We start from the raw sequence: 17968 nt of genomic DNA, 5'->3' as shown, positions 1-17968 counted from the left end.
CCTAGAAGGGAATGACACTTTGCAGGCGAAATCACCCTGAACCTTGTCATCTGGTCCAGACAGAGCCAGCTAGGGAAGCATGCAGTGGGGCGGGAGCAGGATGTTTCTACCACATGCACTATATAATGTATTCCCCATCACATCTCAAAGACGTAGGGATTTTTATTGCCATTTTACTGATTAGAAAACTATGGCTTAGAGAGTTTAGGTTAGGGCCGGGCATGGTGGCTCAAGCCTGTAATCCCAGCACTTTGGGAGGCCGAGGCGGGTGGATCACGAGGTTGAGAGATCGAGACCATCCTGGTCAACATGGTGAAACCCCGTCTCTACTAAAAATACAAAAAATTAGCTGGGCATGGTGGCACATGCCTGTAATCCCAGCTACTCAGGAGGCTGAGGCAGGAGAATTGCCTGAACCCAGGAGGCGGAGGTTGCGGTGAGCCGAGATCGTGCCATTGCACTCCAGCCTGGGTAACAAGAGCGAAACTCTGTCTCAAAAAAAAAAAAAAAAAAAAAAAAAAAAGAGAGTTTAGGTTAACATGCCTGAGTTTGTGTAAAGTCTGTGGTAGAGTTTATACCAAGTTTAAGACCCAGATTTTTTGGCCCCAACTCTTTTGTCCTTGATTGGAAAATGATATCTGTAAGTGGTGTAGCGATACCTGAAGGCACTCACTAGCAACGTAAAATCTGAGTTGTCCTCGTACGTTCCGACAAGTACGAGTGCTCTGTGGTGTCATGACAGATTTCTCATGTTTAATTCTAGAAGTTCTATCAACTTTTGTCTTGTATGTTTTGAGATCATTATATATTAAGTGCATATGATTTGGGCATTAAAATTTCTTAGTGAATTGAACTTTTTATTATTATGTGGTTATTCTCCTTGCTTTTAGTATTTTTGGCCTTATGAGCTGTTTTTGTCTGCTATTAATATAACTACGTCATCCTTTGACTTTCAACCTTTCTGCTCTCATCCTTTAGATGCCTCCTATAAACAGACTATAACTTGCATTTTTAATCCAGTGACAATATTTATCTTTTAGCTGATGAGCTTAATCTATTGCATTTATTGTGATTATTAACATATTTAGATTTATTTCTCCCATCTTTTTTTTTTTTTAAGACGGTGTCTCACTCTGTCTCCCAGGCTGGAGTGCAGTGGTGCCTACGTTTTCTTCTAGCACTTTTATGGTTTGGGGTTTTACATTTAAGTCTTTAATCCATCTTGAGTTAATTTTTGTATAAGGTGTAAGGAAGGGGTATAGTTTCAGTTTTCTACATATGGCTAGCCAGTTTTCCCAGTACCATTTATCAAATAGGAGATCCTTTCACCATTGCTTGTTTTTGTCAGGTTTGTCAAAGATCAGATGGGTTGTAGATGTGGTGTTATTTTACACTGTTGGTGGCTATGTAAAGTAGTTCAACCATTGTGGAAGACAGTATGTGGTAATTCCTCAAGGATCTAGAACCAGAAATACCATTTGACTCAGCAATCCCATTACTGGGTATATACCCAAAGGGATATAAATCATTCTACTATAAAGACACATGCATGCATATGTTTATTGCAGCACTATTTACAATAGCCAAGTCGTGGAACCAACCCAAATGCCCATCAATGATAGACTAGATAAAGGAAATGTGGTACATATACAACATGCAATACTATGCAGCCATAACAAGGAATGAGATCTTGTCCTTTGCAGAGACGTGGATGAAGCTGAAAGCCACCATCCTCAGCAAACTAGCATAGGAACAGCAAACCAAACACTGCATGTTTCACTCATAAGTGGGAGTTAAACAATGAGAACACATGGACACAGGGAGGGGAGCATCACACACCAGGACCTGTCGGGGGTTGGAGGGCTAGGGGAGGGATTGCATTAGGAGAAATACCTAATGTAGATGATGGGTTGATAAGTGCAGCAAACCACCATGGCACGTGTATACCTGGGTAACAAACCTGCACATTTTGCACTTGTACCCCAGAACTTAAAGTATAATAATAATAATTTTTTAAAACTCCAGGGTTCTAAGTAAACTTGAAAGGCAGTCTAAGCCACAAGGACTGCAATTCCTAGGCAAGTCCCTGTGCTGTGCGGAGCTTAGAGCCAGTGGACTTGAGGTGCTTGTGACCTAGTGAGACAGCAGCTCATGTCACCCCTCAGCCTCCCAAAGTGCTGGAATTATGTGAGCCATTGTGCCCAGCCTAAAGACAAAAGTTCTTGAAAGCAGGAAGAAATGACATCTTATCTACATAAGAAAAATAATTTTAATAAAGTTCTCATCAGAAATTTCTCATCGGAAAACATGGAGGCCAGAAGGAAATGGCACAACAGTTTTCAAGAGATGACAATGATCTCAGTGGCTAAAAACCAGGAAAGGTCAATATCAAGACATTTGGAGGTCTTAGTATTGATTGGGGTAAGTAATAAACCAATATTTCAGCAATAAATTTAACAGGGAGATCCAAGGAATGAGACAGACAAAAAAGGCCTTGATAAGATCCTACTTATCCCTAGTGATCTGGAAGACTGCACAAGCTCAAACCTGCATGCATGTTTAGGAGAAAATGGAGAGGGCCTGCTATGGTCTGAATGCATCTCCCAACATTCGTATGTTGGAACTTAATCCCTAATGTAACAGTATTAAGAGGAGTGGCCTTTGGGAGGTGATTAGTTCATGAGGGCTCTGCCGTCATAAAATTTTCAAATAAAAATTTTAGAACTGAAAAACACTGTCAACTAAAGAAAAAAATCGGGCTTTTAAAGAATTATTATTATTATTTGACACAAGGTCTCTGTTGCCCAGCCTGGAGTGCAGTGGCAAAATCTTGGCTCACTGCAGACTCCATCTCCTGGGCTCAAGCAATCCTCCCACCTCAGCCTTCTGAGCAGCTGGGACTAGAGGCATGCACCACTGCACCCGGTAATTTTTGTATTTTTGTGGAGACGGGGTTTGGCCATGTTTCCCAGGCTTGTCTCAAACTTTTGAGTTCAAGCAATCCGCCTGCCTCAGCCTCCCAAACTGCTGGGATTACAGGTGTGAGCCATTGTGCCTGGCCTAAGTTAATTTTATTCAGAACTCTCACTGAAGATTGCAACCCGGGAGAGTCTTTCAGAGTTTCTGTTAAACTGCTCCGAAGTAGTGTTTCAGCCCACAGCTTATACACAGGTGGTGGCAGCTCTGCATGTAGCTTAGAAGTTACATCAAATGTGCTCAGAAGTTACATTAGAGCAAAATCACATCAAGGCTTGGTTATGAGGGCACATCTGGTTACAGATTACAGAGGCCTAATTATTAATCCTGTCAGGCATCATCTTCGGTACAGGAAGAGGCAACGATTAGGAGCACTGAACTTTTTTCTAAAACTGCAGTGATTCACGCAAGAGACACAGCAGCTGGTGCTGCATCCTGCTGATCATCTTCAGGGCATTCTTCCGGAGGGTGGTGCTGAGTCACTGAGTCAGGGGCCTTGTAAAATTCTTTTTTTTTTTTTTTTTAATTGTACTTTAGGTTCTGGGGTACACGTGCAGATCATGCAGGATTATTGCATAGATAACACACATGGCAAGGTGATTTGCTACCTCCATCCCCCTGTCACCTATATCTGGCATCTCTCCCCATGTTATCCCTCCCCAACCTCCCTGCCCCCCCAACAACAGACCTCAGTGTGTGACGCTCCCCTCCCTGTGTCCATGTGTTCTCATTGTTCAACACCCACCTATGAGTGAGAAAATGTGGTGTTTGATTTTCTGTTCTTGTGTCAGTTTGCTGAGAATGGTGGTTTCCAGGTTTATCCATGTCCCTACAAGGACATGAATTCATCGTTTTTTACAGCTACGTAGTATTCCATGATGTATATGTGCCACATTTTCCTTGTCTATTCTATCATAGACGGGTATTTGGGTTGTAAAATTCTACTGATAAGGGATTTTGTGAAAATCTGCTGTTGAGCCGAATGAGCAAACATAGTTTCTTACATCTGGTACTTTGTCTCACAATAACTGAATCTAAAGCTCAATGAATGGGTTCAAAGGTAGACTGAAGAAGACACAAGAAAGAATCACAAAACATGAAGACAGAACAACAGAAATTACTCCAAACAACGAAGAAAAGTAGACTGAAAACCAATGAATAGAGCCTCAGGGATCAGCGGAACCAAAAATTCAATCATTTGTGTGATCAAAGTCCAGGAAACAGACAAGAAAGAAGAAAGAGTTGAAAAAGTATTCAAAGAAACAATGAAATTTTGCCATATCTGGCTAAAAATATAAACCTGTTGAATAGCATGTGCCTCTATGCCTAGCTAATTTTTGTATTTTCAGTAGAGGCGGGGGTTTCACCATGTTGGCCTGGATGGTCTCAAGCTCCTCACCTCAAGTGCTCTGCCCCCCTCGGCCTCCCAAAATGCTGGGATTACGTGAGCCATTGCGCCCAGCCTAAAGACAAAAATTCTTGAAAGCAGGAAGAAACGACATCTTATCCACATAAGAAAAATAATTTTAATGACAGTGAAATTTCTCATCGGAAAACATGGAGGCCAGAAGGAAGTGGCACAACAGTTTTCAAGAGATGACATAAAAGAAATACCAACCAAGAATTCTTTAGCCCACAGAAATGTCCTTAGGAATGACAGTGAGATCAAGATATTATCAGATGAAGGAAAACTAAGAGAATGTGTTACCAGCAGACTTACCTTGAAAGAATGGCTAAAGAAAATCCTTACAGCAGAAGGGCAATGATACAAGAAGGAATCTTGGAACCTCAGACAGGAAGACAACAATAAAAGGAGCAAAAATATCAGTAGATAGACTTTATTTTTCCTCTCAAGTTTACTATATGGTGCTTGATGGCTGAAGTATAAATTACAACATTGAGGTAATTCCCTATATAAAGAGCAAATATTTATTTAACATTTAATGTTATAAGTGGGGAGAATAAAGGGATTAAAAGGAGGTAAGGACTTTACATTTTACTGAAATTGGTAAGAGAAATAAACAAAATGTGGTACCTAGGCACAAGTGACCATTATTCAGCCATAGAAAGGAATAAAGTACTAATAAGTGTTATAACATGGACAAATAAACCTTAAAAACATCATGTTAAGTGAAAGAAGCCAGGCATAAAAGGCCAGGCCACATAGTGTATATGATTCTATTTATTGAAATATACAGAATATACAAATGTATACAGATGAAATTAAATTTGTGGTTGCTTAGGGCTGGGGTGGGGAGAGCAGACTGAGGAGTGGGCAAAGGAGTTCTTTTTGGGGTGATGAAAATACTCTTGTTAGATTGCTGGGCGCGGTGGCTCCCGTCTGTAATCCCAGCACTTTGGAAGGCCAAGGTGGGCAGATCTATTGAGCTCTGGGGTTCAAGACTAGCCTGGGTAACACAGCAACAGCCCCATCTCTACAAAAAATACAAAAATCAGCCGAGCATGGTGGCACATGCCTGTAGTCCCAGCTACTTGAGGGGTTGAGGCAGGGAGGACCATTTGAGCTCGAGAGGTTGAGGCTGTAGTAAGCCAAGATCCTACCACTGCACTCCAGCCTGGGTGACAGAGCGAGACCCCGTCTCAAAAAAAAAAAAAAATTATTAAATAAAAAAATTAATTAGATTGTGGCGATGTTCATACAGCTCTGTGAATATACTAAAAACTGCCGAACCGTATACTTCAAATGTGTGGGTTTCATTGTGTGTGAATTGCATCTGAATAAAGCTGTTTTTTAAAAACAGATCACAGATTTAAATGTCAAACATAAAATTAAACAACTTTAAAAATAAAACACAGGAGAACGTCTTTGGGAGGAGGGCTTGTGAAGGGTTCTCGGACACGGCACCAAAAGCATGATCCAAAAAAAAAAACGTTTTTAAATCAATAAACTAGATTTCAAAATTCAACATGTTCGCTCTAACAAAGACCTCAAGAGGACAAAAGGACAAACTACAACCTGGGAGGAAATATTTGCAAACCACACACCTGACAAAGAACTCATACCTAGAGTATGTAAGGAACTCTCAAAACTCAAGGTGTTTTTTTTTTGGTTTTTTTTTTTTTGTTTTTTTTTTTTTTGTTTTTTTTTTAAAAGCAATCCATTTGGGCGCCGGGCGCGGTGGTTCAAGCCTGTAATCCCAGCACTTTGGGAGGCCGAGGCGGGTGGATCACGAGGTCGAGAGATCGAGACCATCCTGGTCAACATGGTGAAACCCCGTCTCTACTAAAAATACAAAACATTAGCTGGGCATGGTGGCGCGTGCCTGTAATCCCAGCTACTCAGGAGGCTGAGGCAGGAGAATTGCCTGAGCCCAGGAGGCGGAGGTTGCGGTGAACCGAGATCGCGCCATTGCACTCCAGACCGGGTAACAAGAGCGAAACTCTGTCTCAAAAAAAAAAAAAAAAAAAAAAAAGCAATCCATTTGGAAAATGAGCCAAGAATGTGAAGAGACATTTCACCATAAAGGACATGTACATGACAAATAAGCATATGACAAGATCATTATCTGTGAGGGAAATGCAGCCTCCTCTGGGCCTTAGTCATTTCTTGCTCTTCTTTGGAAAAGGCAAAGACAGAGACCTATGAGTCAGAGCTGGGGGCAGGAAGTTGGATGGAAGGGAGAGAAGATGCTAATGGAGTCATTAGTCCATCTCACATCTTGGAGCTGGAAACAGGTTGACTGTGTCTCTAATATCTCCCAGAAGCACCAGCCTGAAAATGCGTGCCCATAAGCCAGGCAAGAGGTTGCCAATGGAAGCCAGGGAGACTCACCTGGTTAGAGTACCAGTCTCTGCATTGGTGACTGACATTGTACAGAGCAAGGGTTGGCAAACCTTTTCTGTAAAAGGCCACATAGTAAATACTTTAGGATGTCCAGGCCATGTGGTCTCTTTGGCAACTACTCAGCTCTGCCATTCAAACAGTAACAGACAGTATGTAAATGAATTCGTGAGACCATGTTTCAAGGAAACTTTAATGGACACCAAAATGTGAATTTCACATAATTCTGATGTGTCACAAAATATTCTTTTTACTTTTCTCAAGCACTTTAAGGATGTAAATAGTATTCTTAGTTTGCAGGCTATAGGAAACCATAAAGGGTCAGTAAACCAGGGGCCATAATTTGCTGACCCCTGATGAGCTTAGATGAGGACATTCACTGTTATGCATATCATTGTCACTCAACACTTGATTTATAATGCAGTGACGTCCCTTAAATCCATAAATTTGGCCAGGCTCAGTGGCTCATGCCTGTAATCCCAGCACTCTGGGAGGCCAAGGTGGGCGGATCACTTGAGGCCACAAGTTTGAGACCAGCCTGACTAAACTGGTGAAACCATGTCTCTATTAAAAATAAAAAATCAGCTGGGTGGTGTGGTGGTGTGCACCTGTAGTCCCAGCTATTTCAGAGGCTGAGGCAGGAGAATTGCTTGAACCCGGGAGGCGGAGGTTGCTATAAGCTGAGATCACACCACTGCACTTCAGCCTGGGTGACAGAGTGAGACTCCGTCTCCAAAACAAACAAACAAACAAATCTATAAATTCTACTTCTAGGAATTTATCACAAGGAAATAATCATGGCTGCACACAACAATTTGACAGCAAAGACTGTTATCCCATCCTGGCTATAACAACGAAAAAATCTGGACACATTCAAATATCCAATGACAGAGGAGTGGCTCAAAAATCTGAGGCCATCCAAAGAATGGCTGCTATGCGGCCATGTCAACAATCATCCTGTGATCTGGAAAGAAAGCAAATGTGGTCAAATATTAACAATGAGTGAATCCAGGCCAGGTGTGGTGGCTCACACCTGTAATCCCAACACTTTGGGAGGCCGAGTTGGGTGAACTGATTGAGCTCACGAATTCAAGACCAGCCTGGGTAACATGGTGAAACACTGTTTCTACAAAAAGTACAAAATTAGCTGGGCATGGTGGCTCATGTCTGTAGTCACAGCTACTCAGGAGGCTTAGGTGGGAGGATTGCTTGAGCCCGGGTGGCAGAGGTTGCAGTTAGCCGAGATCACACCACTGCACTCCAGTCTAAGCAAGAGAACAAGACCCTGTCTCAAAAAAAATTAGAAAATTTAAAATAACAATTGGCAAATCTAAGTGCAGGATATATGAGTGTTCACTGTCAACTTTTCTGTAGGTTTGAAATGCAAAAATAAAGTTGGAAATATATTTGTAAGTAAAAAATGCTTTTTTGTGAAATGTAAGTTAATAGACTTACAGACTCATCTCCAGCCCATCAGAAGATGTTAAATAAATGTAAATAAATAAATGTTATTCTCTGTTAAATAAATATAAGTATCTTCTCTCTTTTCATAGAAAGTAGTATAGATTAACTAGGTAATATTTATCTACCTAGTATCTATTCCAATCACACTCAATGTAATTTAAACTATATGTAACACAAGATTGACAGACAGAAAAAAATAATCTCGATGTTCTCTTTTTACAATTATCTTGTTCTAAGGGCAAAGAAAAGCTTAACTTGGCCAGGTGTGCTGGCTCATGCCTGTAATCCCGGCCTTTTGGGAGGCCGAGGCAGGCAAATCACTTAAACCCGGGAGTTTGAGACCAGACTGGATAACATAATTAGACCCCATCTCTATGAAAAATAAAACAAGTTAGCCAGACCTGGTGGTGTGCATCTGTAGTCCTAACACTCAGGAGGCTGAGGTGGGAGGATTGCTCGAACCTGGGATGTAAAGGCTGCAGTGAGCCATGATCACACCACTGCCAGGAGACAAAGACCCTGTCTCAAAAAAAAAAAAAAAAAAAAAAGGCTTAACTTGCTTGGGTTTTGAGCAGTTGAACAAAAACCTTGTTTTTACATATGAAACACAAATTATCTGGGAAGACTTCCTTGGTAGGGGTGGGTGCTCTAGGCTCTACAGGTGGAAATAGCATTTGGGAATTCATCCCACGGTCTGGGTTCTTCTCCAGGCAAAGGCCCATTCTTGTGTGCTAGAAGTTCTTGTTTGAAAATATAACCTGAAAAATAGATTCACTTTAGTGCATAAGAATAAATTCATGAAAACCTTACCATTTAAATAAAAACATAGGAACTATGCCTAACATCTTGTAAGATGGCCCATCCGGCACAGGACTTCAGTGACTCCTCTCCATTTGACTATCGAAGGAGGTGATTAGACAAAGAACGTTGTCAATTTCTGCTTGAGCCCCAGTTATGGATTGCGGGTGTAGAGGTGGAGTCATCAAAGATGAATTTTAGAAAATCCGTCTCTGTTTAAAACCTTTTAAATGCTCATACTCAGTCCCATTGCCAGGAGTGAAATCCAAACCTCCCGTGTGAAAAATCAATATCCAGGCTGACAGATCACACGGGATCTTCCTTATAGACCAAAACCATAGTCAATTCTTAGGTCCTTTTAAATACTAAACTCTTTGCTCCCTCTCTCTACCTCCACCTGTGCATCGCGCCTACCTTAGAACCCGCCAAATCCCATTAAATCCCACCCCCACCAGCCACGCAGTCTCCATAGTCTCCACGCGCCGCTTTTGCAGTCCCCCATTGGCCGGGTTATTGCCAAACCGCCCCCACCCCGCTTCCACGCCCTAGTCTTCTGTGATCTCCTCGGATTCCGTGAAGCCCCGCCCTTCTATTCTCTTCTTTGGTACATCTTCTTCCACTTAGGCCCGCCCCTCCCCACCTGGCTATTTGGTTGGCCAGCGGGCTTGCCACTTACGTCATTCACCCGCGCCACCCGGAAGCCGCCGTTCCTACCAACCGTTCTTATTGCTGGCGGCCCAGAGGTAAAGGCCGCGCTTGGGTGTCCCTGGGTGGCCGGGTCCCCGAGTTGGGAGGGGCGGAAGGCTGAACCCCCAGCTTGAGCCAGCCGAGCCGATGCCTAGCGTTTAGAGGGTGGAAATGAACTGTGTGTGAGGCCAAACTGCAGCGGTCAACGTGGTCTTCCCCCTCCCGACTCCCCAGGAGCCCATCATGGCGACGCCCCCTAAGCGGCGGGCTGTGGAGGCCACGGGGGAGAAAGTACTGCGCTACGAGTCCTTCATCAGTGATGTGCTGCAGCGGGACTTGCGGTGAGTGACAGTGCGTGGGGCGGGGCGTTTGGAACATTCCACGTGGTGGGTGGGGCGTTCAGAGTTAGGGCCAAGCCTTTGGATTGGTGGGCGAGGCGTTCAGAGTCCGGCCCCGCGCTCCTTGGAGCGTGCAGTGGGGGCGACATCCGGGGTGCAGTTTGGCTGGGACCTGGCGTTCATAGTAGGGGGCGTGTCCGCGCATGCGTGGCCTCCGATGTTTAACGGATTAAAGCTGGTTTTCTGGAGCCACAGTTCTCGGGTTCGAATTCTGGCTCGGCCATTCTTCATCTTTGTGACTACGTCCTACCTCGCCTTTCTGTGCCCTATAAACTTTCCTCCTCTGTGAAATAGGGAGTTTTGTGGAACCTTCCCCATGCAGTGGTTTTGAGTACTTGATGTGCCTCATCTTTGTAAAGAATTTAGCATGGATGCCTGAAACATAGTAGAGGTTCAATGAGTATGAAGAAATATTATTGCAGTCTTTTTTGATTTAAGCAGGAAGTAAGGTGTTCAGAGCTAGGACTATGAGCATCCTAAAAGGGATGGAGGATTTTTCTAGGGTGAGGATGGGACATTATGATTGGAGTTCAGCATTGGGAGTAGAGTGTAATAACAGTAATAATAGCTAACACATATGTAGAGAGTTTACCATTTGGTAGTTATTATTCTAGATGCTTTGCAGTAAATGCTCATTTAATCCTAATGACTCTACAAGGTAATACTGTCATCTGCATTTTATAAATGAGGAAACTGAGTCCCAAACAGGTTACTTACTTGCCAAAGTCATACATCTAGTAAAGGGTAGAGCCCAGATCCAAACCCAAGCAGACTGACCCAGAGCCCAAAATTTTAACTTACGCACTTAAAAAGCCTTTTCATTGTATGGTAACGTGAGAGTCTCAGAGGGTCATGAAATGAGGTATACCAGAAGGAATGGGGCTGTCTATTGGTTACCATTGTACTTTCGTCCCATCAGAAAGGTGCTGGACCATCGAGACAAGGTATATGAGCAGCTGGCCAAATACCTTCAACTGAGAAATGTCATTGAGCGACTCCAGGTAAAGACTATGGGGTTGGGTACCACTTTTTTTTGGTATGTGTGGGTAAGGGAGCGAGACGGGAAGAGAGACCCCAAACCCAAACCTGTCGCCTGATCTAAGAGTTCACCACTGACCCCTACCTCTTTTTCCCTGGCTCCACAGGAAGCTAAGCATTCGGAGTTATATATGCAGGTGGATTTGGGCTGTAACTTCTTCGTTGACACAGTGGTGTGAGTGTCTACCCACCCCTCTGAGCCCACAGGGTTCGGCTTCCCCCTTCCCTCATGCAACATATATTTTTTTGAGTATCTTCTAAATACCAGGCATTATACGAGATTTTATATCCCAATAGGATATAAGCTAGGTGCTGGGGATGTGACAGTGATTAAAATCGGACAAAATCCCTACTTTCCCAGAGGCTCAATTTGGGGGAGGGTGGGAAGCAAAACATAAACTACGCTAAACAGTGATGAGGACTCCCCTCCACTTCCTCTAACCTCTCTCTCCTCAGCCCAGATACTTCACGCATCTATGTGGCCCTGGGATATGGTTTTTTCCTGGAGTTGACACTGGCGGAAGCTCTCAAGTTCATTGATCGTAAGAGCTCTCTCCTCACAGAGTAAGTCCATTCCATGAGGATAGTGTGTAAAAACACCACCATTTCCAACACTCTCCTCCCTTTCCCCGTGGCTGCCTGGAATGATATTTAAGGACTCATCTCCCCTCCTCCTCAGAGCTGGGACTGAAGAAATGGGGATGCAAAGCCCATGTGTAGCACATAATAAGCATTCAAAAAATGATCTTTGTATCATTTATTCATGTAAACATTTATTGGGCATCTTGTGTATGCCGGGCATTGCTTAGCAGTGGGAATGCAGCAGTGAATAAGACAGAAGAGTTCCTTGAAGGCGTACAATCTAGAAGGACTACACTGTTATACATAAATACAATTATGACCAGATCCATGAGGTCTCAGCCTGTTAAAATTGGTAACAAGAAAACTAGTTACCTGTGATTTCACTTCCTGCTAATTTTACTCTTCATTCACCATGTTCCTGCCACACTGACCTTCACATGCTTCTTTCAACATCCCAAGAATGATCCCACCCCAGGGCAATTGCCGTGGCTGTTCTCTCTGCCTGTACTGCCCTTTTCCCCAGTACCCACATGGCTTCCTTTCTCCTCACTCAGTTGTCTTGCTTAAATGTCACTTCCTCAACCAGGCGCTCTGTAACCTAACTTTAAAATCACAGCCCCTGGCACACTTGATTCCCCTCCTACTTTTTTTTTTTTCCATAACACTTACCACGCCCTAATATTTACTGTGTAATTTCTTTCTTTCTCATATTGTCTCCTCCAGTTAGAATGTAAGTGTTGCAAAGGGGGAGATTTGGTTTATACCCAAGGTGACTAGAGTAGTACAAGCATGTAGTAGACACTCTGTGTTTTTGTTTTTAAGAGATGGTGTCTTGCTGTGTTGCCCAAGCTGGAATGCAGTGACTATTTACAGCTGCAATCATAGCATACTATATCCTCAAACTCCTGAGCTCAAGCAGTCATCTTGCCTCAGCCTACCAAGTAGCTGAGACTACAGGCACACCGCTGCGCCGGGCTTTAGGATTGTTGAAATAATTTAAAAGGGTATGCTAGAAGCAAATCGAAGTGGGTTATTGAAGCAGATCTGTGTTGGTGATGGGGAGAGAAAGTGTGGGCTCCAGTTGAGTTTAAGGCAGGAATGCCCAATCTTTTGGCTTCAATGGGCCACATTGGAAGAAGAGTTGTCTTGGGCTACACATAAAATACACTAATGCTAATGATAGGTGATAAGCTTAAAAAAGCAAAAAAAAAATCACATAATGTTTTAAGAAAGTTTATGAATTTGTGTTGGGCTGCGTTCAAAGCCATCTTGGACCATGTGTGGCCCACAGGCTGTGGGTTAGATAAACTTGATTTACAATTTTGAGCAGGGAAGGGCAATTGGGAACATAGATGAGGGATGTGAAATGTAGCTAGGGAAGGCCTCCCAGAGGAAGGGACATTTGAATCATTTCACTGAGGGAACAAGCCATGGGGCTATCTGAGGAAGAGCATTCCTGGCAAGGGGAATATTGTGCCTGGCGTGCTAGAGAAACTGCCAAGAGAGGTGAGCTTGGTTTGGATGGCATAAGCATGGGGACACTGAGCAATACACTTAGACTAACAACATCTCACATGTGTGAATACCATCGATCGAAACTTCCTTGTTGGTTATGTTTATGTCTGTTCCTATATTCATTTTTTCCAAAGTTGCCTCCCTTAGGGTTTCAGTAATTTTTATCTTTTCAAACCTTTCCAGGATTTTGTTGTTAGTGGACCCAAAAGAACCTCAGACCTGCTGAGATTTCTGATTCTTGATGTTCAGACCAATTAGCAAATAGTTTGATTAAATGGCCTGCTTTCATGGTCAACACAGTTCTGAACTGGTGGTCATTTAGACCAAGTCCAGTTTGTTTGTTTGTTTTGAGATGGAATTTTGCTTTTGTCACCCAGGCTGGAGTACAATGGCATGATCTTGACCCACTGCAAACTCTGCCTCCTGGGTTCAAGGAATTCTCCTGCCTCAGCCTCCCAAGTAGCTGGGATTACATGTGCCCACCACCACTCCTGGCTAATTTTTGTATTTTTAGTAGAAATGGGGTTTTACTGTTTTGGCCAGGCTGGTCTCGAACTCACGACCTAAGGTGATTGGCACACCTCAGCCTCCCAAAGTGCTGGGATTGAAGGCGTGAGCTACGACACCTGGCTAAAGTCCAGTTTTTATAAGAAGGCTTTCCTTGTTATGTCACAGGATTCCTGAGCCTATCAAATAGATTTTAATTTTTTGAGACTCCATATACTTCTCCAAAATGAAAGACCTTCCCCCTTGCCTGGTCTTTTTGATATACTGACCTGGTCTATTAGTGTGATGAAAAATATAGTTGACTCTTTTATTGCTTTATTATAATTAGTAGGACTGTCTAGAAGTTTAATTTTTCTAAGAGATGAGGATTTGAGTCTATGTAGCTGGCTCTCCTCTTTAAAACACTTGGTTACTTGGGATATACTTTGAACTAACTTTCTGGTTATTTTATATGATCAAAAGTGTTCTTCCTGTTCTTAGTATATTTCTTTGTTCAGGAAGTGGAAGGGATGAAATCTCTGTATATTCTTTCCTGATGACATTGAAAGGAGTACACATCCACATCTCATGTATAGACATGTAATTATAGAAGAAACAGCATAACCATATGACTACTTACACTACCTTACATACTAAATCAGTAGTAATTTGCTTCTCCACATAGAAAATAAAAATAAAGATAAATCAGTAGTAATAAACATCTCCCTTTTGTGTTACAGCTAGCATTTGGTGCACTCTGCATTTTTCTTCTAAGTGTTGAACTCATAGGTTTTCATAGGCTAAGCTTATATCATTAACTAATTTTGTTCTCATTTTTTATGTTCAAATTGTCCCTTAGGAACCGATCAGGTTGATTCTTCCATTTTTTAAGCATTACTCCAGAATATTCTTGAAAGTATTTTTGCTCTCTGGCAACAACACTCATACTTCATTTTGTTCCTGTCCCTAAACATACACTCAACCAACTTCAGGTTCCTTTGAATGGAGTAGTCACGTATTCATTCAGTATACATTGGGTGCCTGCTCTGTGCCACACATTGTTCTGGTCCCTGGCGATACAGCAGTAAACAAAAAAGACCAAAATCTGCCCTCATACAGCTGACATTCTAGTCAGGGGAGACAAACAATAAACGAATGATGTATAGTATGTCAGATGTTGACAGTGCTATGGAGAAAGCATATCGTGGAGATCGGAAGCATTACCTGCAATGGAGCAGTCGTGATTTTAAGTAGAATGGCTGACTAGATGTGACGTGTGAGAGAGGGGAGTCCAGGTTTTTGGCTGAGCAACTTGAAGGATGGAGTGGCCATTATCTGAGATGGAGAAGGGTGGGGGAGGACTGGATTTGGAGGGGAAGGTCAGGAGTTTAATCTGGAACCTGTTAGTAGATTAAACACTGAAGTGGATTTTTGGAAGATGTCATTAAAACTCCTAGTCAAGTTCAGAGGAGAGTTCTAGGCTAGAAAAAGAAATGTGGGAGCTACTGGTATATAGATGGATTCATACTACTTTTTTTTCCAATTTAGCATCCTATCTTAATGCTGTCTACTTTTCCAACAGTATTTAGTTTCATTTACCCCTCAAACTGACTCCTACATTAACAGCACGATAAAATCCATATTCCTTATCATGATATCAAGACCCTGCATGATCTAACCCCCTCCTGCCTCTTGGACCTTGTGTTATACCACCTTCCTTCACCATTCACTTAATTTCTAACACTCTGACCTCACTACTCCTCCAACAGCTCTTTGCTGCCTCTTGGCCTTTTTGTGGAAAAGGCCTTCCTACTGCTTAATCATTAGGCATTTTTCCATTCCTTCTCATTCTTCATTGTTTGGAAAGGCCTTCCTTGACTCGTTATATCCATTAGGATTATTTTGGGTGAGACATGATCCAAACCGGCTTAGAGAAAAGGAGTCAACTGACTAGTTCATGTAATTCAACCTCCTTCCTCTGCCACGATCTTCCCCTGGTTCCCATCTCACTTAAGGTCAAAGCTAGGGTCCTTACCATGACCTTGTAGGCTTCACACAATCTGCTTCCTTCATTACCCCTCTGACCTCACCTCTTGCATTCCCCCTTCACTTATTCTTCTCCAGGCACAGTGGCCTCTTTGCTGCACCTCAGACATGCCAGGCACACTCCCACCTCAGTGTTTGCTACCCCTTGTGTGTGGAACACATCCTCCTTATGCCCACACTACTCACTTCTTCACTGTCTTTAAGTCTTTACTCAAATGCTTCTCAGCAAAGCCATCCCTGAGCCCTTTATTTAAAATGGCAGTCCCCCTCTCATTCTCATAGTTCTTAATCCTCTCTCATTTTTAAATTTTTTGATTGTAGTTAGAACCATCTGACACACCATATCTTTTATTTCATTGGTTTTTCTGTCTGTCCCTGTTTACAAGAATTTGAACTCCGTCAGGCCGGGAGTTTTGTTTGTTGTCTTTGCTGCTATCTCCCCAGTGCCTAAAATTGCCTGGCATACAGTAGGCATTTAATAATCTTTGAATCAGTGAAAACCAGATGGTGGCATGGCATCTCTGCATAGGAGCGAGCCCTGTGGAAATCATCCAGGATATAAGTAGTTCTTGAGATGATAAGGAAGGGTCATTCTCATAATCATAAACGGGCCCCATTTTGCCGTTTCCTGTTTCTTTTCTCTAGGCTCAGCAACAGCCTCACCAAGGACTCCATGAATATCAAAGCCCATATCCACATGTTGCTAGAGGTGAGAGCAACTCACCCCACTACCAGACTCTGTTTAGGGTGGTGACCTGAGGAAGGGAGAGAGCGGAAGGAGGGAGGGACCATCTTTCCTTCTAAGCTGGAGTCAAGGGAAGGAGGTCAGAGCAAGGCTCGGGGCATAACCCAGACCCAATCTTTGAACAGTCTCTCTTCTGTCCTCTTTTTCAGGGGCTTAGAGAACTACAAGGCCTGCAGAATTTCCCAGAGAAGCCTAACCATTGACTTCTTCCCGCTATCCTCAGACATTAAAGAGCCTGAATGCCTTTGAGTCACATGGCACTTCTTTTTCCTCACAAACTCTGTTGGTTGCCACAGGGGCCTGTTACTAGGGCACAAAGTTACTGAGAGACCCCTGAGGTCCATTCTCTCTGTGGAGCCTCTAAAATGCCCCAGCAGTCCTGCCTCCAGCCTGTTGCCTGGCAGTATTTGTCAGTTGACCTTATGCACTGCCCTCTCGTCTGTCATCTTGGCAACCTGGGCCCCCACCTCACCCTTGCATTCCTTTTCCTAGACCCCACCATTTGAATTGCCAGAGAATGAGCCAATTTATGGTGATTGGTTTATTTTCACAGCAACCAAAGGGCCCTAAGGTTTACCCTTTCACACACCCAGTCGCTCCTCAGGTACCCTAAATTACACCCACACCCACCTCAGCGCTACCTTGTCCTAGCCCCTGCTTCTAAGTGGTTCCAGCTTCCCATAGGCACAGAGCTGGATCCCGCTCTCCCTAGTCCGGCCCCTGTTCTAGGTTGAGTCCAGCCGCCGCCAATCAACGCAGAGCCAGGTTCCTCCCCTTTTTAAGTCCGGCCGCAGTTCAGCCCTGCCCTCTGAAGACATTTCGTTTCTGCCACTCAATGCTCCTTCGTGTGCCTGACAGCCATCCTGCCCTCCTACCTCCGCTGTGTTCTAAATTCGTCTTCTACCCAGCTCTAGGGTCTTTTCTAACCATATAGGTACACTGGCCGCCTACGCACAGCCCAGCCCAGCCCGACCCACTCCTGCCGGCTGCTACGCCCATTTCTATACAAGTCCTACTTCCGCTGGGCAGCGTGGCGTGCGGCACCGCCCCCTTGGTGTTTTGGCAGCGGTCTAGAGTCCCTCATCCGCCAATCAGAGGAAAACAGGGCCACCCACCCCCGTCCTTGGAGGCTGTCTTCCATCAATCCCATGTAAGCCAATCAGTGTGAGGCAGTCCCCCCGCCCCCGACACACACACCCCCACCCCGAGCCTTATCAGTTGCTCACAGTCCGTCAGTCCTTGAGCCAATCGCCGTGGAGCACCAGGAAGGCGGAACAAGCCTCCTCGGGACTCCAGGGGCCGTGAGCGTTCCATCATTTCCCCTTAGGCCAATCACGGCACAGCTCCGTGGGGAAGGTCCAGTCCCCCAGCCCCTCTAGGCCGTGCGGCCGATTAATAGCGCTTTGGCCAATCAGCGAGCGGCGGGACACT

The 17968-nt window shown here is 43.9% G+C and overlaps 1 protein-coding gene across 1 annotated transcript; it reads left to right on the top strand.

The window, feature by feature from the left end:
* The first annotated feature begins 9970 nt into the window (after positions 1-9970).
* On the top strand, positions 9971-16786 carry UXT (ubiquitously expressed prefoldin like chaperone). The gene is made up of 6 exons (XM_003939523.3): positions 9971-10068; positions 11045-11126; positions 11271-11338; positions 11620-11727; positions 16438-16501; positions 16687-16786. The coding sequence occupies exons 1-6, from the start codon at positions 9971-9973 to the stop codon at positions 16738-16740; spliced, it is 474 nt and encodes a 157-aa protein (XP_003939572.1). The 3' UTR covers positions 16741-16786.
* Positions 16787-17968: the final 1182 nt, after the last annotated feature.

Source organism: Saimiri boliviensis, chromosome X (genome assembly GCF_048565385.1).
Source record: "Saimiri boliviensis isolate mSaiBol1 chromosome X, mSaiBol1.pri, whole genome shotgun sequence".
NCBI classification, from domain to species: Eukaryota; Metazoa; Chordata; class Mammalia; order Primates; family Cebidae; genus Saimiri; species Saimiri boliviensis.
Note: the sequence above shows the minus strand (reverse complement) of the source record. Positions and strands in the feature narration are given on the sequence as shown.